At 51.5% G+C, this 23733-nt stretch overlaps 5 protein-coding genes across 5 annotated transcripts; 1 reads left to right on the top strand and 4 right to left on the bottom strand.

The window, feature by feature from the left end:
• Nucleotides 1–15076: 15076 nt before the first annotated feature.
• LOC146769230 (histone H4) lies at nucleotides 15077–15609 on the bottom strand. Its single transcript, XM_085640525.1, has one exon. The coding sequence runs from the start codon at nucleotides 15445–15447 to the stop codon at nucleotides 15136–15138; it is 312 nt and encodes a 103-aa protein (XP_085496651.1). The 5' UTR covers nucleotides 15448–15609; the 3' UTR covers nucleotides 15077–15135.
• Nucleotides 15610–16200: 591 nt separating this feature from the next.
• LOC146769229 (histone H2A type 2-C-like) lies at nucleotides 16201–16599 on the bottom strand. Its single transcript, XM_085640523.1, has one exon. It carries the CDS (start codon nucleotides 16597–16599, stop codon nucleotides 16201–16203), a length of 399 nt encoding a protein of 132 aa, XP_085496649.1.
• Nucleotides 16600–16620: 21 nt separating this feature from the next.
• On the top strand, nucleotides 16621–17309 carry LOC146769228 (histone H2B 1.2-like). The gene has a single exon (XM_085640524.1). It carries the CDS (start codon nucleotides 16929–16931, stop codon nucleotides 17307–17309), a length of 381 nt encoding a protein of 126 aa, XP_085496650.1. The 5' UTR covers nucleotides 16621–16928.
• A 693-nt stretch (nucleotides 17310–18002) lies between these two features.
• LOC146769227 (histone H3) lies at nucleotides 18003–18461 on the bottom strand. Its single transcript, XM_085640522.1, has one exon. The coding sequence runs from the start codon at nucleotides 18459–18461 to the stop codon at nucleotides 18051–18053; it is 411 nt and encodes a 136-aa protein (XP_085496648.1). The 3' UTR covers nucleotides 18003–18050.
• A 756-nt stretch (nucleotides 18462–19217) lies between these two features.
• LOC146769226 (histone H1.3-like) lies at nucleotides 19218–20177 on the bottom strand. The gene has a single exon (XM_085640521.1). The coding sequence runs from the start codon at nucleotides 19866–19868 to the stop codon at nucleotides 19218–19220; it is 651 nt and encodes a 216-aa protein (XP_085496647.1). The 5' UTR covers nucleotides 19869–20177.
• Between the last annotated feature and the right edge of the window lie 3556 nt (nucleotides 20178–23733).

Raw genomic sequence — 23733 nt, 5'->3', positions numbered from 1 at the left:
CACACTTCCATCCAGGGGTGAACTCTGAAATCTCACCCTGCGCGGAGCTCCATAACCCTGGGTAGAAGGTGCGACTTCATCCCCTTGAAGCCTAACACCTACAAATGTCACAAGTATCAGTAAAACTGGTGCCAGGAGGCTGGAAGTAGGCCCAAGGCCTTGCAGGCCTTATTCTGATACTGTAAAGCAGCTAAATACACTTTCCTGAGTATGTGAAGTGTATATTTTTCACACCTCAAGCCTGGGGTGAACCCTGAAATCTCACCCTGCGCGGAGCTCCATGACCCTGGGTAGAAGGTGCGACTTCATCCCCTTGAAGCCTAACACCTACAAATGTCACAAGTATCAGTAAAACTGGTGCCAGGAGGCTGGAAGTAGGCCCAAGGCCTTGCAGGCCTTGTTCTGATACTGTAAAGGAGTTAAATACACTTTCCTGAGTATGTGAAGTGTTTTATTTTCACACTTCCATCCAGGGGTGAACCCTGAAATCTCACCCTGCGCGGAGCTCCATGACCCTGGGTAGAAGGTGCGACTTCATCCCCTTGAAGCCTAACACCTGCAAATGTCACAAGTATCAGTAAAACTGGTGCCTGGAGGCTGGAAACACACCCAAGGCCTTGCAGGCCTTATTATGATACTGTAAAGCAGTTAAATACACTTTCCTGAGGATGTGAAGTGTTTTATTTTCACACCTCAAGCCTGGGGTGAAGCCAGAAATCTCACCCTGCGCGGAGCTCCATGACACTGGGTAGAAGGTGCGACTTCATCCCCTTGAAGCCTAACACCTGCAAATGTCACAAGTATCAGTAAAACTGGTGCCAGGACGCTGGAAGTAGGCCCAAGGCCTTGCAGGCCTTATTCTGATACTGTAAAGCAGCTAAATACAATTTCCTGAGTATGTGAAGTGTTTTATTTTCACACCTCCAGCCAGGGGTGAAGCCTGAAATCTCACCCTGCGCGGAGCTCCATGACCCTGGGTAGAAGGTGCGACTTCATCCCCTTGAAGCCTAACACCTGCAAATGTCACAAGTATCAGTAAAACTGGTGCCAGGAGGCTGGAAGTAGGCCCAAGGCCTTGCAGGCCTTATTCTGATACTGTAAAGGAGCTAAATATACTTTCCTGAGTATGTGAAGCTTTTATTTTCACACCTCAAGCATGGGGTGAACCCTGAAATCTCACCCTGCGCGGAGCTCCATAACCCTGGGTAGAAGGTGCGACTTGATCCCCTTGAAGCCCAACACCTGCAAATGTCACAAGTATCAGTAAAACTGGTGCCAGTAGGCTGGATGTAGGCCCAAGGCCTTGCAGGCCTTATTCTGATACTGTAAAGGAGCTAAATACACTTTCCTGAGTATGTGAAGTGTTTTATTTTCACACCTCAAGCCTGGGGTGAACCCTGAAATCTCACCCTGCGCGGAGCTCCATGACCCTGGGTAGAAGGTGCGACTTCATCCCCTTGAAGCCTAACACCTACAAATGTCACAAGTATCAGTAAATCTGGTGCCAGGAGGCTGGAAGTAGGCCCAAGGCCTTGCAGGCCTTATTCTGATACAGTAAAGCAGCTAAATACACTTTCCTGAGTATGTGAAGTGTTTTATTTTCACACCTCCAGCCTGGGGTGAAGCCTGAAACCTTACCCTGCACGGAGCTCCATGACCCTGGGTAGAAGGTGCGACTTCATCCCCTTGAAGCCTAACACCTGCAAATGTCACAAGTATCAGTAAAACTGGTGCCAGGAGGCTGGAAGTAGGCCCAAGGCCTTGCAGGCCTTATTCTGATACTGTAAAGCAGCTAAATACGCTTTCCTGAGTATGTGAAGTGTTTTATTTTCACACCTCCAGCCAGGGGTGAAGCCTGAAATCTCACCCTGCGCGGAGCTCCATGACCCTGGGTAGAAGGTGCGACTTCATCCCCTTGAAGCCTAACACCTACAAATGTCACAAGTATCAGTAAAACTGGTGCCAGGAGGCTGGAAGTAGGCCCAAGGCCTTGCAGGCCTTATTCCGATACTGTAAAGCAGCTAAATACACTTTCCTGAGTATGTGAAGTGTTTTATTTTCACACCTCCAGCCAGGGGTGAAGCCTGAAATCTCACCCTGCGCGGAGCTCCATGACCCTGGGTAGAAGGTGCGACTTCATCCCCTTGAAGCCTAACACCTCCAAGTGTCACAAGTATCAGTACAACTGGTGCCTGGAGGCTGGAAACACACCCAAGGCCTTGCAGGCCTTATTGTGATACTGTAAAGCAGTTAAATACACTTTCCTGAGTATGTGAAGTGTTTTATTTTCACACCTCCAGCCAGGGGTGAACCCTGAAATCTTACCCTGCGCGAAGCTCCATGACCCTGGGTAGAAGGTGCGACTTCATCCCCTTGAAGCATAACACCTCCAAGTGTCACAAGTATCAGTACAACTGGTGCCTGGAGGCTGGAAACAAACCCAAGGCCTTGCAGGCCTTGTTCTGATACTGTAAATGAGTTAAATACACTTTCCTGAGTAAGTGAAGTGTTTTATTTTCACACTTCCATCCAGGGGTGAACCCTGATATCTCACCCTGCGCGGAGCTCCATAACCCTGGGTAGAAGTTGCGACTTCATCCCCTTGAAGCCTAACACCTGCAAATGTCACCAGTATCAGTAAAACTGGAGTCTGGAGGCTGGAAACACACCCAAGGCATTGCAGGTCCTATTCTGATACTGTAAAGGAGTTAAATACACTTTAATGAGTATGTGAAGTGTTTTGTTTTCACACCACCAGCCAGGGGTGAACCCTGAATTCTCACCCTGAGCGGAGCTCCATAACCCTGGGTAGAAGGTGCGACTTCATCCCCTTGAAGCCTAACACCTGCAAACGTCACAAGCATCAGTAAAACTGGTGCCTGGGTGCTGGAAACACACCCAAGGCCTTGCAGGCCTTATCCTGATACTGTAAAGGAGTTAAATACACTTTCCCGAGTATGTGAAGTGTTTTGTTTTCACACCTTGAGCCAGGGGTGAACCCTGAAATCTAACCCTGCGCGGAGCTCCATGACCCTGGGTAGAAGGTGCGACTTCATCCCCTTGAAGCCTAACACCTGCAAATGTCACCAGTATCAGTAAAACTGGTGTCTGGAGGCTGGAAACACACCCAAGGCATTGCAGGCCCTATTCTGATACTGTAAAGGAGTGAAATACACTTTCCTGAGTATGTGAAGTGATTTGTTTTCACACCTCCAGCCAGGGGTGAACCCTGAAATCTTACCCTGCGCGGAGCTCCATGACCCTGGGTAGAAGGTGCGACTTCATCCCCTTGAAGCATAACACCTCCAAGTGTCACAAGTATCAGTACAACTGGTGCCTGGAGGCTGGAAACAAACCCAAGGCCTTGCAGGCCTTGTTCTGATACTGTAAAGGAGTTAAATACACTTTCCTGAGTAAGTGAAGTGTTTTATTTTCACACTTCCATCCAGGGGTGAACCCTGAAATCTCACCCTGCGCGGAGCTCCATAACCCTGGGTAGAAGGTGCGACTTCATCCCCTTGAAGCCTAACACCTGCAAATGTCACAAGTATCAGTAAAACTGGTGCCTGGAGGCTGGAAACACACCCAAGGCCTTGCAGGCCTTATTGTGATACTGTAAAGCAGTTAAATACACTTTCCTGAGTATGTGAAGTGTTTTATTTTCACACCTCCAGCCAGGGGTGAACCCTGAAATCTTACCCTGCGTGAAGCTCCATGACCCTGGGTAGAAGGTGCGACTTCATCCCCTTGAAGCATAACACCTCCAAGTGTCACAAGTATCAGTACAACTGGTGCCTGGAGGCTGGAAACAAACCCAAGGCCTTGCAGGCCTTGTTCTGATACTGTAAATGAGTTAAATACACTTTCCTGAGTAAGTGAAGTGTTTTATTTTCACACTTCCATCCAGGGGTGAACCCTGAAATCTCACCCTGCGCGAAGCTCCATGACCCTGGGTAGAAGGTGCGACTTCATCCCCTTGAAGCCTAACACCTGCAAATGTCACAAGTATCAGTAAAACTGGTGCCAGGAGGCTGGAAGTAGGCCCAAGGCCTTGCAGGCCTTATTCTGATACTGTAAAGGAGCTAAATACACTTTCCTGAGTGTGTGAAGTGTTTTATTTTCACACCTCCAGCCAGGGGTGAAGCCTGAAATCTCACCCTGCGCGGAGCTCCATGACCCTGGGTAGAAGGTGCGACTTCACCCCCTTGAAGCCTAACACCTACAAATGTCACAAGTATCAGTAAAACTGGTGCCAGGAGGCTGGAAGTAGGCCCAAGGCCTTGCAGGCCTTATTCTGATACTGTAAAGCAGCTAAATACGCTTTCCTGAGTATGTGAAGTGTTTTATTTTCACACCTCCAGCCAGGGGTGAAGCCTGAAATCTCACCCTGCGCGGAGCTCCATAACCCTGGGTAGAAGGTGCGGCTTCATCCCCTTGAAGCCTAACACCTACAAATGTCACAAGTATCAGTAAAACTGGTGCCAGGAGGCTGGAAGTAGGCCCAAGGCCTTGCAGGCCTTATTCTGATACTGTAAAGCAGCTAAATACGCTTTCCTGAGTATGTGAAGTGTTTTATTTTCACACCTCCAGCCAGGGGTGAAGCCTGAAATCTCACCCTGCGCGGAGCTCCATAACCCTGGGTAGAAGGTGCGACTTCATCCCCTTGAAGCATAACACCTGCAAATGTCACAAGTATCAGTAAAACTGGTGCCTGGAGGCTGGAAACACACCCAAGGCCTTGCAGGCCTTATTGTGATACTGTAAAGCAGTTAAATACGCTTTCCTGAGTATGTGAAGTGTTTTATTTTCACACCTCCAGCCAGGGGTGAACCCTGAAATCTTACCCTGCGCGAAGCTCCATGACCCTGGGTAGAAGGTGCGACTTCATCCCCTTGAAGCATAACACCTCCAAGTGTCACAAGTATCAGTACAACTGGTGCCTGGAGGCTGGAAACAAACCCAAGGCCTTGCAGGCCTTGTTCTGATACTGTAAATGAGTTAAATACACTTTCCTGAGTAAGTGAAGTGTTTTATTTTCACACTTCCATCCAGGGGTGAACCCTGATATCTCACCCTGCGCGGAGCTCCATAACCCTGGGTAGAAGTTGCGACTTCATCCCCTTGAAGCCTAACACCTGCAAATGTCACCAGTATCAGTAAAACTGGAGTCTGGAGGCTGGAAACACACCCAAGGCATTGCAGGTCCTATTCTGATACTGTAAAGGAGTTAAATACACTTTAATGAGTATGTGAAGTGTTTTGTTTTCACACCACCAGCCAGGGGTGAACCCTGAATTCTCACCCTGAGCGGAGCTCCATAACCCTGGGTAGAAGGTGCGACTTCATCCCCTTGAAGCCTAACACCTGCAAACGTCACAAGCATCAGTAAAACTGGTGCCTGGGTGCTGGAAACACACCCAAGGCCTTGCAGGCCTTATCCTGATACTGTAAAGGAGTTAAATACACTTTCCTGAGTATGTGAAGTGTTTTGTTTTCACACCTTGAGCCAGGGGTGAACCCTGAAATCTAACCCTGCGCGGAGCTCCATGACCCTGGGTAGAAGGTGCGACTTCTTCCCCTTGAAGCCTAACACCTGCAAATGTCACCAGTATCAGTAAAACTGGTGTCTGGAGGCTGGAAACACACCCAAGGCATTGCAGGCCCTATTCTGATACTGTAAAGGAGTGAAATACGCTTTACTGAGTATGTGAAGTGATTTGTTTTCACACCTCCAGCCAGGGGTGAACCCTGAAATCTTACCCTGCGCGGAGCTCCATGACCCTGGGTAGAAGGTGCGACTTCATCCCCTTGAAGCATAACACCTCCAAGTGTCACAAGTATCAGTACAACTGGTGCCTGGAGGCTGGAAACAAACCCAAGGCCTTGCAGGCCTTGTTCTGATACTGTAAAGGAGTTAAATACACTTTCCTGAGTAAGTGAAGTGTTTTATTTTCACACTTCCATCCAGGGGTGAACCCTGAAATCTCACCCTGCGCGGAGCTCCATAACCCTGGGTAGAAGGTGCGACTTCATCCCCTTGAAGCCTAACACCTGCAAATGTCACAAGTATCAGTAAAACTGGTGCCTGGAGGCTGGAAACACACCCAAGGCCTTGCAGGCCTTATTGTGATACTGTAAAGCAGTTAAATACACTTTCCTGAGTATGTGAAGTGTTTTATTTTCACACCTCCAGCCAGGGGTGAACCCTGAAATCTTACCCTGCGCGAAGCTCCATGACCCTGGGTAGAAGGTGCGACTTCATCCCCTTGAAGCATAACACCTCCAAGTGTCACAAGTATCAGTACAACTGGTGCCTGGAGGCTGGAAACAAACCCAAGGCCTTGCAGGCCTTGTTCTGATACTGTAAATGAGTTAAATACACTTTCCTGAGTAAGTGAAGTGTTTTATTTTCACACTTCCATCCAGGGGTGAACCCTGAAATCTCACCCTGCGCGAAGCTCCATGACCCTGGGTAGAAGGTGCGACTTCATCCCCTTGAAGCCTAACACCTGCAAATGTCACAAGTATCAGTAAAACTGGTGCCAGGAGGCTGGAAGTAGGCCCAAGGCCTTGCAGGCCTTATTCTGATACTGTAAAGGAGCTAAATACACTTTCCTGAGTATGTGAAGTGTTTTATTTTCACACCTCCTGCCAGGGGTGAAGCCTGAAATCTCACCCTGCGCGGAGCTCCATGACCCTGGGTAGAAGGTGCGACTTCATCCCCTTGAAGCCTAACAACTACAAATGTCACAAGTATCAGTAAAACTGGTGCCAGGAGGCTGGAAGTAGGCCCAAGGCCTTGCAGGCCTTATTCTGATACTGTAAAGCAGCTAAATACGCTTTCCTGAGTATGTGAAGTGTTTTATTTTCACACCTCCAGCCAGGGGTGAAGCCTGAAATCTCACCCTGCGCGGAGCTCCATAACCCTGGGTAGAAGGTGCGGCTTCATCCCCTTGAAGCCTAACACCTGCAAATGTCACAAGTATCAGTAAATCTGGTGCCAGGAGGCTGGAAGTAGGCCCAAGGCCTTGCAGGCCTTATTCTGATACTGTAAAGCAGCTAAATACACTTTCCTGAGTATGTGAAGTGTTTTATTTTCACACTTCCATCCAGGGGTGAACCCTGAAATCTCACCCTGCGCGGAGCTCCATAACCCTGGGTAGAAGGTGCGACTTCATCCCCTTGAAGCCTAACACCTACAAATGTCACAAGTATCAGTAAAACTGGTGCCAGGAGGCTGGAAGTAGGCCCAAGGCCTTGCAGGCCTTATTCTGATATTGTAAAGCAGCTAAATACACTTTCCTGAGTATGTGAAGTGTATATTTTTCACACCTCAAGCCTGGGGTGAACCCTGAAATCTCACCCTGCGCGGAGCTCCATGACCCTGGGTAGAAGGTGCGACTTCATCCCCTTGAAGCCTAACACCTGCAAATGTCACAAGCATCAGTAAAACTGGTGCCTGGATGCTGGAAACACACCCAAGGCCTTGCAGGCCTTATTCTGATACTGTAAAGGAGTTAAATACACTTTCCTGAGTATGTGAAGTGTTTTATTTTCACACCTCCAGCCAGGGGTGAACCCTGATATCTCACCCTGCGCGGAGCTCCATACCCTTGGGTAGAAGGTGCAACTTTATCCCCTTGAAGCCTAACACCTGCAAATGTCACAAGTATCAGTAAATTGGTGCCAGGAGGCTGGAATTAGGCCCAAGGCCTGGCAGGCCTTGTTCTGATACTGTGAAGGAGTTAAATACACTTTACTGAGTATGTAAAGTGTTTTGTTTTCACACCAACAGCCAGGGGTGAACCCTGAATTCTCACCCTGCGCGGAGCTCCATAACCTTGGGTAGAAGGTGCAACTTCATCCCCTTGAAGCCTAACACCTGCAAATGTCACAAGTATCAGTAAATTGGTGCTAGGAGGCTGGAACTAGGCCCAAGGCCTTGTTATGATACTGTGAAGGAGTTAAATACACTTTACTGAGTATGTAAAGTGTTTTGTTTTCACACCAACAGCCAGGGGTGAACCCTGAATTCTCACCCTGCGCGGAGCTCCATAACGCTGGGTAGAAGTTGCGACTTCATCCCCTTGAAGCCTAACACCTGCAAATGTCACCAGTATCAGTAAAACTGGTGTCTGGAGGCTGGAAACACACCCAAGGCATTGCAGGTCCTATTCTGATACTGTAAAGGAGTTAAATACACTTTACTGAGAATGTGAAGTGTTTTGTTTTCACACCTTGAGCCAGGGGTGAACCCTGAAATCTAACCCTGCGCGGAGCTCCATGACCCTGGGTAGAAGGTGCGACTTCCTCCCCTTGAAGCCTAACACCTGCAAATGTCACAAGGATCATTAAAACTGGTGTCTGGAGGCTGGAATTAGGCCCAAGGCCTTGCAGGCCTTGTTCAGTTACTGTGAAGGAGATAGATACTCTTTACTGAGTATGTGAAGTGTTTTGTTTACACACAAACAGCCAGGGGTGAACCCTGAATTCTCACCCTGCGCAGAGCTCCATAACCCTGGGTAGAAGGTGCGACTTCATCCCCTTGAAGCCTAACACCTGCAAATGTCACAAGCATCAGTAAAACTGGTGCCTGGATGCTGGAAACACACCCAAGGCCTTGCAGGCCTTATTCTGATACTGTAAAGCAGCTAAATACGCTTTCCTGAGTATGTGAAGTGTTTTATTTTCACACCTCCAGCCAGGGGTGAAGCCTGAAATCTCACCCTGCGCGGAGCTCCATAACCCTGGGTAGAAGGTGCGACTTCATCCCCTTGAAGCCTAACACCTGCAAATGTCACAAGTATCAGTAAAACTGGTGCCTGGAGGCTGGAAACACACCCAAGGCCTTGCAGGCCTTATTGTGATACTGTAAAGCAGTTAAATACACTTTCCTGAGTATGTGAAGTGTTTTATTTTCACACCTCCAGCCAGGGGTGAACCCTGAAATCTTACCCTGCGCGAAGCTCCATGACCCTGGGTAGAAGGTGCGACTTCATCCCCTTGAAGCATAACACCTCCAAGTGTCACAAGTATCAGTACAACTGGTGCCTGGAGGCTGGAAACAAACCCAAGGCCTTGCAGGCCTTGTTCTGATACTGTAAATGAGTTAAATACACTTTCCTGAGTAAGTGAAGTGTTTTATTTTCACACTTCCATCCAGGGGTGAACCCTGAAATCTCACCCTGCGCGAAGCTCCATGACCCTGGGTAGAAGGTGCGACTTCATCCCCTTGAAGCCTAACACCTGCAAATGTCACAAGTATCAGTAAAACTGGTGCCAGGAGGCTGGAAGTAGGCCCAAGGCCTTGCAGGCCTTATTCTGATACTGTAAAGGAGCTAAATACACTTTCCTGAGTGTGTGAAGTGTTTTATTTTCACACCTCCAGCCAGGGGTGAAGCCTGAAATCTCACCCTGCGCGGAGCTCCATGACCCTGGGTAGAAGGTGCGACTTCACCCCCTTGAAGCCTAACACCTACAAATGTCACAAGTATCAGTAAAACTGGTGCCAGGAGGCTGGAAGTAGGCCCAAGGCCTTGCAGGCCTTATTCTGATACTGTAAAGCAGCTAAATACGCTTTCCTGAGTATGTGAAGTGTTTTATTTTCACACCTCCAGCCAGGGGTGAAGCCTGAAATCTCACCCTGCGCGGAGCTCCATAACCCTGGGTAGAAGGTGCGGCTTCATCCCCTTGAAGCCTAACACCTACAAATGTCACAAGTATCAGTAAAACTGGTGCCAGGAGGCTGGAAGTAGGCCCAAGGCCTTGCAGGCCTTATTCTGATACTGTAAAGCAGCTAAATACGCTTTCCTGAGTATGTGAAGTGTTTTATTTTCACACCTCCAGCCAGGGGTGAAGCCTGAAATCTCACCCTGCGCGGAGCTCCATAACCCTGGGTAGAAGGTGCGACTTCATCCCCTTGAAGCCTAACACCTGCAAATGTCACAAGTATCAGTAAAACTGGTGCCTGGAGGCTGGAAACACACCCAAGGCCTTGCAGGCCTTATTGTGATACTGTAAAGCAGTTAAATACACTTTCCTGAGTATGTGAAGTGTTTTATTTTCACACCTCCAGCCAGGGGTGAACCCTGAAATCTTACCCTGCGCGAAGCTCCATGACCCTGGGTAGAAGGTGCGACTTCATCCCCTTGAAGCATAACACCTCCAAGTGTCACAAGTATCAGTACAACTGGTGCCTGGAGGCTGGAAACAAACCCAAGGCCTTGCAGGCCTTGTTCTGATACTGTAAATGAGTTAAATACACTTTCCTGAGTAAGTGAAGTGTTTTATTTTCACACTTCCATCCAGGGGTGAACCCTGATATCTCACCCTGCGCGGAGCTCCATAACCCTGGGTAGAAGTTGCGACTTCATCCCCTTGAAGCCTAACACCTGCAAATGTCACCAGTATCAGTAAAACTGGAGTCTGGAGGCTGGAAACACACCCAAGGCATTGCAGGTCCTATTCTGATACTGTAAAGGAGTTAAATACACTTTAATGAGTATGTGAAGTGTTTTGTTTTCACACCACCAGCCAGGGGTGAACCCTGAATTCTCACCCTGAGCGGAGCTCCATAACCCTGGGTAGAAGGTGCGACTTCATCCCCTTGAAGCCTAACACCTGCAAACGTCACAAGCATCAGTAAAACTGGTGCCTGGGTGCTGGAAACACACCCAAGGCCTTGCAGGCCTTATCCTGATACTGTAAAGGAGTTAAATACACTTTCCTGAGTATGTGAAGTGTTTTGTTTTCACACCTTGAGCCAGGGGTGAACCCTGAAATCTAACCCTGCGCGGAGCTCCATGACCCTGGGTAGAAGGTGCGACTTCTTCCCCTTGAAGCCTAACACCTGCAAATGTCACCAGTATCAGTAAAACTGGTGTCTGGAGGCTGGAAACACACCCAAGGCATTGCAGGCCCTATTCTGATACTGTAAAGGAGTGAAATACACTTTACTGAGTATGTGAAGTGATTTGTTTTCACACCTCCAGCCAGGGGTGAACCCTGAAATCTTACCCTGCGCGGAGCTCCATGACCCTGGGTAGAAGGTGCGACTTCATCCCCTTGAAGCATAACACCTCCAAGTGTCACAAGTATCAGTACAACTGGTGCCTGGAGGCTGGAAACAAACCCAAGGCCTTGCAGGCCTTGTTCTGATACTGTAAAGGAGTTAAATACACTTTCCTGAGTAAGTGAAGTGTTTTATTTTCACACTTCCATCCAGGGGTGAACCCTGAAATCTCACCCTGCGCGGAGCTCCATAACCCTGGGTAGAAGGTGCGTCTTCATCCCCTTGAAGCCTAACACCTGCAAATGTCACAAGTATCAGTAAAACTGGTGCCTGGAGGCTGGAAACACACCCAAGGCCTTGCAGGCCTTATTGTGATACTGTAAAGCAGTTAAATACACTTTCCTGAGTATGTGAAGTGTTTTATTTTCACACCTCCAGCCAGGGGTGAACCCTGAAATCTTACCCTGCGCGAAGCTCCATGACCCTGGGTAGAAGGTGCGACTTCATCCCCTTGAAGCATAACACCTCCAAGTGTCACAAGTATCAGTACAACTGGTGCCTGGAGGCTGGAAACAAACCCAAGGCCTTGCAGGCCTTGTTCTGATACTGTAAATGAGTTAAATACACTTTCCTGAGTAAGTGAAGTGTTTTATTTTCACACTTCCATCCAGGGGTGAACCCTGAAATCTCACCCTGCGCGAAGCTCCATGACCCTGGGTAGAAGGTGCGACTTCATCCCCTTGAAGCCTAACACCTGCAAATGTCACAAGTATCAGTAAAACTGGTGCCAGGAGGCTGGAAGTAGGCCCAAGGCCTTGCAGGCCTTATTCTGATACTGTAAAGGAGCTAAATACACTTTCCTGAGTATGTGAAGTATTTTATTTTCACACCTCCAGCCAGGGGTGAAGCCTGAAATCTCACCCAGCGCGGAGCTCCATGACCCTGGGTAGAAGGTGCGACTTCATCCCCTTGAAGCCTAACAACTACAAATGTCACAAGTATCAGTAAAACTGGTGCCAGGAGGCTGGAAGTAGGCCCAAGGCCTTGCAGGCCTTATTCTGATACTGTAAAGCAGCTAAATACGCTTTCCTGAGTATGTGAAGTGTTTTATTTTCACACCTCCAGCCAGGGGTGAAGCCTGAAATCTCACCCTGCGCGGAGCTCCATAACCCTGGGTAGAAGGTGCGGCTTCATCCCCTTGAAGCCTAACACCTGCAAATGTCACAAGTATCAGTAAATCTGGTGCCAGGAGGCTGGAAGTAGGCCCAAGGCCTTGCAGGCCTTATTCTGATACTGTAAAGCAGCTAAATACACTTTCCTGAGTATGTGAAGTGTTTTATTTTCACACTTCCATCCAGGGGTGAACCCTGAAATCTCACCCTGCGCGGAGCTCCATAACCCTGGGTAGAAGGTGCGACTTCATCCCCTTGAAGCCTAACACCTACAAATGTCACAAGTATCAGTAAAACTGGTGCCAGGAGGCTGGAAGTAGGCCCAAGGCCTTGCAGGCCTTATTCTGATATTGTAAAGCAGCTAAATACACTTTCCTGAGTATGTGAAGTGTATATTTTTCACACCTCAAGCCTGGGGTGAACCCTGAAATCTCACCCTGCGCGGAGCTCCATGACCCTGGGTAGAAGGTGCGACTTCATCCCCTTGAAGCCTAACACCTGCAAATGTCACAAGCATCAGTAAAACTGGTGCCTGGATGCTGGAAACACACCCAAGGCCTTGCAGGCCTTATTCTGATACTGTAAAGGAGTTAAATACACTTTCCTGAGTATGTGAAGTGTTTTATTTTCACACCTCCAGCCAGGGGTGAACCCTGATATCTCACCCTGCGCGGAGCTCCATACCCTTGGGTAGAAGGTGCAACTTTATCCCCTTGAAGCATAACACCTCCAAGTGTCACAAGTATCAGTACAACTGGTGCCTGGAGGCTGGAAACAAACCCAAGGCCTTGCAGGCCTTGTTCTGATACTGTAAATGAGTTAAATACACTTTCCTGAGTAAGTGAAGTGTTTTATTTTCACACTTCCATCCAGGGGTGAACCCTGAAATCTCACCCTGCGCGGAGCTCCATAACCCTGGGTAGAAGGTGCGACTTCATCCCCTTGAAGCCTAACACCTACAAATGTCACAAGTATCAGTAAAACTGGTGCCAGGAGGCTGGAAGTAGGCCCAAGGCCTTGCAGGCCTTATTCTGATATTGTAAAGCAGCTAAATACACTTTCCTGAGTATGTGAAGTGTATATTTTTCACACCTCAAGCCTGGGGTGAACCCTGAAATCTCACCCTGCGCGGAGCTCCATGACCCTGGGTAGAAGGTGCGACTTCATCCCCTTGAAGCCTAACACCTGCAAATGTCACAAGCATCAGTAAAACTGGTGCCTGGATGCTGGAAACACACCCAAGGCCTTGCAGGCCTTATTCTGATACTGTAAAGGAGTTAAATACACTTTCCTGAGTATGTGAAGTGTTTTATTTTCACACCTCCAGCCAGGGTTGAAGCCTGAAATCTCACCCTGTGCGGAGCTCCATGACCCTGGGTAGAAGGTGCGACTTCATCCCCTTGAAGCATAACACCTCCAAGTGTCACAAGGATCAGTACAACTGGTGCCTGGAGGCTGGAAACAAACCCAAGACCTTGCAGGCCTTGTTCTGATACTGTAAAGCAGCTAAATACACTTTCCTGATTATGTGAAGTGTTTTATCTTCACACCTGCAGCCAGGGGTGAACCCTGAAATCTCACCCTGCGCGGAGCTCCATAGCCCTGGGTAGAAGGAGATACTGTGTCCCCTTAAACCTGTAATTTTCAAAATGTCATAAAAAGAATAAATCAAGCGCCTGGAGGCTAGAAATGGGCCCGAGACACTGAAGTCTTGGATCTGATAATGTAAAGGGCTTTGTGTACCTTTTGAGTGAAGTTTTTTTTCCCACCTCCAGCCGAGGGTTAAATCCTGAAATATTACCCCAATCGAAGCTCCATAGCCCTGTGTAGAAAAAGTGACTTCGTCCCCTTGGACCTAAAATGTTAGTACTTTTTTTTTATTTTTGTATTAAACATTGTTAAAGGGGTGACTGGAGGCTAATAAAATGGACCAGATACTGTGAAGGACATTATTTCATTTTTGGGCGAAAAAAAAATAAAAAAATAAAAATATATGTATTATATTATTATTGCGATTTTTTTTTTTTATTGGGGCCCATCTCCAGCTAAGGGGGAAAACCTGAAATGTTACCCGAAGCGGAGCTCCATTGCCCTGGGTAGAAGTAGTGCCATGGTCCCCTTGAACCAAAATGCCAACAAAAGAATAAATAAATAAATAAAAAAAAAGTACTAAAACAGGTGCTTAGAGGCCCAGAGGGTCCCGAAATCGGTCACGATCGATCACAAAAAAAATGAGGATCCCACACCCCATGGCCCTGCATGGGAACTCTATTTTACTGACTATTAAGCCCCCACGGAGTGGGGGCTTACAGCGCCCGAGCGGGAGACAAAAGTTAGAGTTAGCGCCGCCCATCCGCCGCCCGGCCATCTGGTCGCTCAGCTCCGAGGGCCATCTGGTCGCGCAACTCGGCGACCAGATGGCCGGCCGCGCTCCCGGCGCGGCTAACTCTAACCTTTGTCCCTCGTCCGTGTTCTGTAAGCCCCCACTACGTGGGGGCTTAATAGTCGAGGGAGAAATGACCGGCCCTGGGCCAGGCCAAACTCGCCTTGGGTCCCCAGTACAGGGCTCTAGGATGGCGGGCCCCTGGGCCGGCCTATACCCGCCTTAGGTCCCCAGTTCAGGGCTCCAGGATGGCGGGCCCCTGGGCCGGGCTATACCCGCCTTAGGTGCCCAGTACAGGGCTTCAGGATAGCGGCCCCATGGGCTGGACTGGGATGAACGCGCCCCTGGACCCCCATGCCGGGGCTCCAGGAAGGCACCCTGGCCCCGGGACAGTGCCTTGCATGGCAGGGTGGCTGCGGAGAATTTCCCCTGATGCACCCCTCACTCGACCCGCTGTGGGCCTAGAAAGCAGCCCTAGCGCATAGACACAGCTCTCCCATGACATCGTGGTCGGCTCTTAAAAGAGCCTTTGGGTTTTGTTTTGTTTTTTCCGTGGGCAAGCCGAGTGTTTACCCGCCGAATCCGTAGAGGGTGCGACCCTGACGCTTCAGGGCGTAGACCACATCCATGGCGGTGACGGTCTTCCTCTTGGCGTGCTCGGTGTAGGTGACGGCGTCCCGGATCACGTTCTCCAGGAAAACCTTCAACACCCCGCGGGTCTCCTCGTAGATGAGGCCGGAGATGCGCTTGACCCCGCCACGGCGAGCCAGGCGGCGAATGGCTGGCTTGGTGATGCCCTGGATGTTGTCCCGGAGCACCTTGCGGTGCCTCTTGGCGCCGCCTTTGCCGAGCCCCTTCCCTCCTTTACCGCGTCCAGACATGGTCTCCTGTCGGTGCTGTGACTGAGCAGAAATGAGGGCCGCGGCCAGCGGCGGCTGCTTATATGGAGGAGCTGTGCCGGACCAGCTAGGGCGCTGCAAGCGGCCCACGTGACTCAAAGGATGGCGAGGGAGCCCGCCCCGGACCGCCCTCTGCAGGGAGCGGGGGCTGGAGCGGCCGTTGCCGTTTGAAAAAGAGCGCGCTCCCAGCCGCCTCTTTGTCGTGGGCTCTGCAGCTGCCGCCGGGGCATAGATCACAGTCAAGCACACACACACGCGCCTCCCTTCCCGGGCCCCCACTCGTCACCGCGGCCCGCCTAACCCTGGCGCTCGGTGCCCGCTCCCACCATGAACAGAAGGCTCTGAAAAGTGTTAATGGAGCAAACAGGTTAACGGCCTCGCCGGCAGCACCCAGCTGTGTGCGGCCGCCCGCCACCCCGTAACACTGTCCACATGTCACGCCCGGTTGTGGCAAGTCTGTAAACTGCCCCTATTAAAATGTACATTTTTTTTTTTTTTACAAAAACATTATTATTGTGGGCCTCAAGCTAGGTTTTGGGACGGGGGCCAAGATCTACGTGTACGTCCGAGGGCTTGTGCATGCCCTCCTATGTAGCGACGGTGCGGGCGCTGCCGCAACTATGAAGCCGCCAGAGTAACACCTTGGCCACGGATACGCTCTTTGATGGAGTCTGTGGTTGGCCCTGAAAAGAGCCTTTGTGTTTAGGGTGCGTTTCCACGGTGGTCTGCGGGCCTTTACTTGCTTGCTTTGCCCCCTGCCTTGTGGCTCTCGGTTTTCTTGGGCAGCAGCACGGCCTGGATGTTGGGCAGGACTCCTCCCTGGGCGATGGTGACTCGGCCCAGCAGCTTGTTCAGCTCCTCGTCGTTGCGGATGGCCAGCTGGAGGTGTCTGGGGATGATGCGGGTCTTTTTGTTGTCCCGGGCCGCGTTGCCGGCCAGCTCCAGGATCTCAGCGGTCAGGTACTCCAGGACTGCAGCCAGATAGACTGGGGCACCGGCGCCCACCCTCTCGGCGTAGCTTCCCTTGCGGAGCAGCCTGTGCACACGGCCCACGGGGAACTGGAGCCCGGCTCTGGAAGAGCGTGTCTTGGCCTTAGCGCGGGCCTTTCCTCCTTGCTTTCCGCGTCCAGACATGGCGATCGATGCAGGGGCTCACTCACACAACAGAAAGAATAGTACTGCTGTTCTGCGGGACTCCGGCGATATAAAGACTTCGGGCGCTTCTGATTGGTTGACAGCTAGGCTCTGATAGTTCTTCTCATTGGAGGGAGGAGGGCTTCCTTTTCACCAATCAAAGTTCCAGTACCGCATTACAAAGGGAAGTGGGGGCCCTGCCTGAGCCTGCCAATGAGACGGGAGAGCAGAGAAGCAGCTACTTTACACGGCCAGCCTATAAATACAAGTGCCGGGCTCGCCTGCCTTATTTCTCTCGGCTCCACAGGAAGCGGTGCAGATTGTCGACCATGCCTGAACCAGCCAAGTCCGCGCCGGCTCCCAAGAAGGGCTCCAAGAAAGCGCTCTCCAAGCCGCCCAAGAAGGACGGGAAGAAGCGCAAGAGGAGCAGGAAGGAAAGCTATGCTATCTACATTTACAAAGTGATGAAGCAGGTGCACCCGGACACCGGCATCTCCTCCAAGGCCATGGGCATCATGAACTCCTTCGTGAACGACATCTTCGAGCGCATCGCCGGGGAGGCTTCCCGCCTGGCCCACTACAACTCGCGGCGCACCATCACCTCCCGGGAGATCCAGACCGCAGTGCGTCTGCTGCTGCCCGGAGAGCTGGCCAAGCACGCCGTGTCCGAGGGCACCAAGGCCGTCACCAAGTACACCAGCGCCAAGTAAGGCTTCGAGGCGCATCCCCAACTAACACAACGGCTCTTTTAAGGGCCACTCACGTCCTCCCCTAAGAGCTAATGTGCTTCATTTATGACCGGAGAAAGAAGTGTTTTAAACGGTAATGTTGAGCGCACAAGACCCGCTCTCACGGGGCTTGCTGCAGACCGAGGGACGATGGAGCAGGCAACCCGTTTTAATAAGCATGTTTATATGAATGAGCCCTCTTTGGGACCAAGTGTCACACAAGCACTGTAATGTAACGATGACGTTAAATAAAGCCCACGCGGAACTCGCACGGCTGCCCCCGGGCTTATTGTTTCCTGCGACCAGTTTTAGTGTGTGCGGGTGTCACGTTGTGTTTGTACTTTAAGACCAGGGGCAACGGCTAACATCCGCCCCAGGGCAAAGGCTCCCGAAATCGGGACACATAAACCCGATGTACAGATGCCCCACAGCGCTGGCTTGTGACCAGCGGATCCCAGCACGACCCTCTACCCAAACAAAGCGCTTTATTAATTGAAGAGGTGGCTGTGCACACCGAGTGCTCGGATTTCCCAGTGCCGGTATAAGTTTCCCAGTGCCGGTATAAGTTTCCCAGTGCCGGTATAAGTTACCCAGTACTCGGGGTACTCTCAGCCAGCCCACCCACCCACACCTGTAGAACATGGCAGATAAGAGAAGCTCGTAGGTGACAGGGTGGTGGCCCTTAAAAGAGCCGTTGTGGTGGTTGTTCGGGTCGGTGTCTCCTTAGGCCCTCTCGCCTCGGATGCGACGGGCCAGCTGGATGTCCTTGGGCATGATGGTCACCCTCTTGGCGTGGATGGCGCACAGGTTGGTGTCCTCGAAGAGCCCGACCAGGTAGGCCTCGCTGGCCTCTTGCAGGGCCATGACGGCGGAGCTCTGGAAGCGCAGGTCGGTCTTGAAGTCCTGGGCGATCTCCCTCACCAAGCGCTGGAAGGGCAGCTTGCGGATGAGGAGCTCGGTGGACTTCTGGTAGCGGCGGATCTCGCGGAGAGCCACAGTGCCGGGTCGGTAGCGGTGAGGCTTCTTGACTCCACCGGTGGCAGGGGCGCTCTTGCGGGCAGCCTTGGTGGCCAGCTGCTTGCGAGGCGCTTTGCCGCCGGTGGACTTGCGGGCTGTCTGCTTGGTGCGGGCCATGGCGGGAGCGGTCTCTCTCAACGACGAGCGAGGAAGAATGGAGTTCGAGCAGGCAAGAGCCCTATTTATGCACTCGAAGACGGAGGGCTGCTCTGGTTGGCTGAAGCGACCGCCCCAGGTTTGAAAACAGCCCGCGGTGTGCAACGATTGGCTACTCAACCGGAGGCTGTAGCCTGCCTCTCCAATGAGCTGTGGAGAAAAAGACACCCTCCGATTGGACGATGTACGTTGGAGCCGAAGCCCGCGCTTCGGTCAACCTTTGTCTCCGTGTCCATCCACTCATTTGTAGTCACACGAACCACTCGCCCCCGATCAACTGGGCGAGGAGACCAGGATGTTTTAAGTGTACCGCCCTTGGTCACCCTGGAACACGCCGCCGTTGACTGCGCTCGATTTCACGTTCACAATCGTCTGCTTTATGCAGACACCACTTCGAGTCTGCCCGGATACAGTGAAAGCACCAAGGCACACGTTATCTCACATTTATTATAAACTGAGGTCTAATAACTCCCAGACCCCCTTCTTTCTTTGTTATAAAGATTCCAATCCACGCAGCACCAAAAGAGCCGTTCATATGACCAAGATCACACACGGCACTCGCGTGTGTAAAGGTGCGCTAGGGATTTACTGTGCCGTTTATTATTATTGAGAAGTGTGCACGCGGGGTGAAAGGGTGGGGGTGAACAAGCTCTCTTCTAGACCGGGTGGATGGCTCTTAAAAGAGCCGTTGTGTTTGCAGTGTCTCGGTGCAAGCCCTTACTTCTTCTTGGGCGCTGCCTTCTTGGGCTTGGCTGCTTTGGGCTTGGCTGCCTTGGGTTTGACTACCTTGGCAGGGCTTTTCTTGGCCACTTTGGGCTTCGCCGCCTTGGCTTTCGCTGGGCTCTTGGCAGCCTTCTTGGCGGGGGCAGCCTTGGGCTTCTTGGGGCTCTTTGCTGCCGCTGGCTTCTTGACCTTCTTCGGGCTCTTCTTGACCCCCGCGGGAGCCTTTTTGGGCTTCTTGGCAGCAGGGGCAGCTTTCTTGGCCGCTGGTTTCTTGGTCTTGGCGGCCGCCTTCTTGGCCGCCTTCTTGCCCTCCAGCTGCTTCTTGTTCACCTTGAAGGATCCGGAGGCCCCGGTGCCCTTCAGCTGGGCCAGGGCGCCTTTGCTGACCAGGCTCTTGACGGAGGCCTTGACCCGGCTCTTGTTCTTGTCCACATCGTAGCCCTCGGCGATCAGCCCCTTCTTCATGGCCGACAGGGAGACTCCCTTCCTCTCGGCAGAGGCGGTCACCACCTTCAAGATCAGATCGGCCACGCTGGGGCCGGAAGGCTTCTTGGCCTTGGAGGCCCCCGCTGTCTTCTTCTGCTGCTTCTTCTTGGGGGCGACCTCAGCGGGAGGCGCCGCGGCGGCTGGAGCGGTTTCGGCCATTGCAATGCAAGTCTCGGCGCGGGCGCTGTCACAGAACAGAAATGTCCCTCTCGGCCCGAGCCCCGTGAATATATACAGGGAGGAGCCAGCCTCTGATTGGTCGCGAGCAGACAGGGCTCTGCGAGGCACACTCGGCTCTCTGCTCCGAGCTGACTTTTGTGTTTCCTACCTTCCGATTATCCACGTTTTAAAGCACAATCAGTTAAACACGCGCTTCCACACATGTATGACCAGGAGCCCAGCTTCGGCCCTCTCCCGGGCCTGCCCCCGTTTCGGATCCACCCCTCGTCCCTGGCTTGTGATCCGCGGGGAGACTCGGCGCTCCCCCGACGGCGGACGCCTCCATGCCTGAAATCCCGGGCTCCCGGCCCCTTTTCCCCGGTCCACTCTCGCCTCCTGCGGCCGGGAGCGGCGGCCCGCGGGAGGGAGGGGGCTCCTGCAGGGAGCGGGCCCTGCGGCGTCACAGTGGGGCTGCGGGGGCCGCGGGGAGCGCGTTCTGGAACGGGCCGAAGTAACACAGGGCTCCGCCGGCCGAGCGCGGGGTGGAAACAATGCCAGGGAGCCCCCAGCCCGGCGCCTGCACCCTCGGCTGTGGCACCCACGGCTGGGGGGGGCGCAACCGGAGGCCTTTTACAAGCAGCGGGGCACGGCCCTGGCTCCGGCCTCGCATGCATCACCAGGCGGCCGTGTGCTGGCAGCTTCACATGCAGGCAGAGGGCATTCACTGCCGAGCGCCGAGCCAGAGGAGGCGGGCGCAGACTAAATAAAATAAATACAGTGACACAACGAAGGAAGGCGGCCGAGTTAGGCCTACATGTTTAAAAACACCCCAAGTGAGAGCAGAGGGTGGGAATGCACCTGAAATGGTGACCCCAGTACCGGCATGGAGGCACTCTACTGAGCTGATTTTTAAAGCTGGAGCTAGGTGTACGTCTGAGGTGACATCTGTAGACAGAGTGAGTTACTGTATGTCAGACGCTGAGCCTATGACCGGGGGGAGGCCCACTGCGGAACTGAATAGTACAGTACAGAGTGAGGCATGTGACTACAACTGTTCTACTGAGCCCTATCGCTGGAGTGGGGACCACTCCTGAATCCAATGGTATATCACGAGGGAGACCTGAGACCAGAAATGATATTCTGCGCCCTGTAGCCTGATCGAGGCCTGCTGCTAATTTGGACGGAGGTAGGGGAAGAAAACAGAACACTTCACATAGTCCAGAACGTACATGAACACCAGTCCCAGTATCAGATCTTAGCCTTCAGGATCTCCGGCCCATCCCTAGCTTCCAGGTACCTGTTTTAGTAATATGTGTGACATTTGGAGGTGTACAGCTTCAAGGGGATGAAGTTGCACCTTCTACACAGGGTTGAGGAGCTCCGCGCAGGGTGAGATTTCAGGGTTCATGCCTGGCTGGAGGTGTGAAAACAAAACACTCCACATAGTCACACCTCCATCCAGGGGTGAACCCTGAAATCTCACCCTGCGCGGAGCTCCATGACCCTGGGTAGAAGGTGCGACTTCATCCCCTTGAAGCCTAACACCTACAAATGTCACAAGTATCAGTACAACTGGTGCCAGGAGGCTGGAAGTAGGCCCAAGGCCTTGCAGGCCATATTCTGATACTGTAAAGGAGCTAAATACACTTTCCTGAGAATGTGAGGTGTTTTATTTTCACACCAACAGCCAGGGGTGAACCCTGAATTCTCACCCTGCGCGGAGCTCCATAACCCTGGGTAGAAGTTGCGACTTCATCCCCTTGAAGCCTAACACCTGCAAATGTCACCAGTATCAGTAAAACTGGAGTCTGGAGGCTGGAAACACACCCAAGGCATTGCAGGTCCTATTCTGATACTGTAAAGGAGTTAAATACACTTTACTGAGGATGTGAAGTGTTTTGTTTTCACACCACCAGCCAGGGGTGAACCCTGAATTCTCACCCTGCGCGGAGATCCATAACCCTGGGTAGAAGGTGCGACTTCATCCCCTTGAAGCCTAACACCTGCAAACGTCACAAGCATCAGTAAAACTGGTGCCTGGATGCTGGAAACACACCCAGGGCCTTGCAGGCCTTATCTTGATACTGTAAAGGAGTTAAATACACTTTCCTGAGTATGTGAAGTGTTTTGTTTTCACACCTTGAGCCAGGGGTGAACCCTGAAATCTAACCCTGCGCGGAGCTCCATGACCCTGGGTAGAAGGTGCGACTTCTTCCCCTTGAAGCCTAACACCTGCAAATGTCACCAGTATCAGTAAAACTGGTGTCTGGAGGCTGGAAACACACCCAAGGCATTGCAGGCCCTATTCTGATACTGTAAAGGAGTGAAATACACTTTCCTGAGTATGTGAAGTGTTTTATTTTCACACCTTGAGCCAGGGGTGAACCCTGAAATCTAACCCTGCGCGGAGCTCCGTGACCATGGGTAGAAGGTGCGACTTCTTCCCCTTGAAGCCTAACACCTGCAAATGTCACAAGCATCAGTAAAACTGGTGCCTGGATGCTGGAAACACACCCAAGGCCTTGCAGGCCTTATTCTGATACTGTAAAGGAGTTAAATACACTTTCCTGAGTATGTGAAGTGTTTTATTTTCACACCTCCAGCCAGGGGTGAACCCTGATATCTCACCCTGCGCGGAGCTCCATACCCTTGGGTAGAAGGTGCAACTTTATCCCCTTGAAGCCTAACACCTGCAAATGTCACAAGTATCAGTAAATTGGTGCCAGGAGGCTGGAATTAGGCCCAAGGCCTTGCAGGCCTTGTTCTGATACTGTGAAGGAGTTAAATACACTTTACTGAGTATGTAAAGTGTTTTGTTTTCACACCAACAGCCAGGGGTGAACCCTGAATTCTCACCCTGCGCGGAGCTCCATAACCTTGGGTAGAAGGTGCAACTTCATCCCCTTGAAGCCTAACACCTGCAAATGTCACCAGTATCAGTAAAACTGGTGTCTGGAGGCTGGAAACACACCCAAGGCCTTGCAGGCCTTATTATGATACTGTAAAGCAGTTAAATACACTTTCCTGAGTATGTGAAGTGTTTTATTTTCACACCTCAAGCCTGGGGTGAAGCCAGAAATCTCACCCTGCGCGGAGCTCCATGACACTGGGTAGAAGGTGCGACTTCATCCCCTTGAAGCCTAACACCTGCAAATGTCACAAGTATCAGTAAAACTGGTGCCAGGAGGCTGAAAGTAGGCCCAAGGCCTTGTAGGCCTTGTTCTGATACTGTAAAGCAGCTAAATACACTTTCCTGAGTATGTGAAGTGTTTTATTTTCACACCTCAAGCCTGGGGTGAACCCTGAAATCTTACCCTGCGCGGAGCTCCATAACCCTGGGTAGAAGGTGCGACTTCATCCCCTTGAAGCCTAACACCTGCAAATGTCACAAGTATCAGTAAAACTGGTGCCTGGAGGCTGGAAACACACCCAAGGCCTTGCAGGCCTTATTGTGATACTGTAAAGCAGTTAAATACACTTTCCTGAGTATGTGAAGTGTTTTATTTTCACACCTCCAGCCAGGGGTGAACCCTGAAATCTTACCCTGCGCGAAGCTCCATGACCCTGGGTAGAAGGTGCGACTTCATCCTCTTGAAGCCTAACACCTGCAAATGTCACAAGTATCAGTAAAACTGGTGCCAGGAGGCTGGAAGTAGGCCCAAGGCCTTGCAGGCCTTATTCTGATACTGTAAAGGAGCTAAATACACTTTCCTGAGTATTTGAAGTGTTTTATTTTCACACCTCCAGCCAGGGGTGAAGCCTGAAATCTTACCCTGCGCGGAGCTCCATAACCCTGGGTAGAAGGTGCGACTTCATCCCCTTGAAGCCTAACACCTACAAATGTCTCAAGTATCAGTAAAACTGG

The sequence above is a fragment of the Triturus cristatus genome, unplaced genomic scaffold, assembly GCF_964204655.1.
Source record: "Triturus cristatus unplaced genomic scaffold, aTriCri1.1 SCAFFOLD_586, whole genome shotgun sequence".
Classification (NCBI taxonomy): Eukaryota; Metazoa; Chordata; class Amphibia; order Caudata; family Salamandridae; genus Triturus; species Triturus cristatus.
Note: the sequence above shows the minus strand (reverse complement) of the source record. Positions and strands in the feature narration are given on the sequence as shown.

Coding starts and splice junctions, on each gene's coding strand:
- LOC146769228 (XM_085640524.1), top strand. CDS start 16,929: ATGCCTGAACCAGCCAAGTCCGCGCCGGCTCCCAAGAAGGGCTCCAAG.
- LOC146769226 (XM_085640521.1), bottom strand. CDS start 19,868: ATGGCCGAAACCGCTCCAGCCGCCGCGGCGCCTCCCGCTGAGGTCGCC.
- LOC146769230 (XM_085640525.1), bottom strand. CDS start 15,447: ATGTCTGGACGCGGTAAAGGAGGGAAGGGGCTCGGCAAAGGCGGCGCC.
- LOC146769229 (XM_085640523.1), bottom strand. CDS start 16,599: ATGTCTGGACGCGGAAAGCAAGGAGGAAAGGCCCGCGCTAAGGCCAAG.
- LOC146769227 (XM_085640522.1), bottom strand. CDS start 18,461: ATGGCCCGCACCAAGCAGACAGCCCGCAAGTCCACCGGCGGCAAAGCG.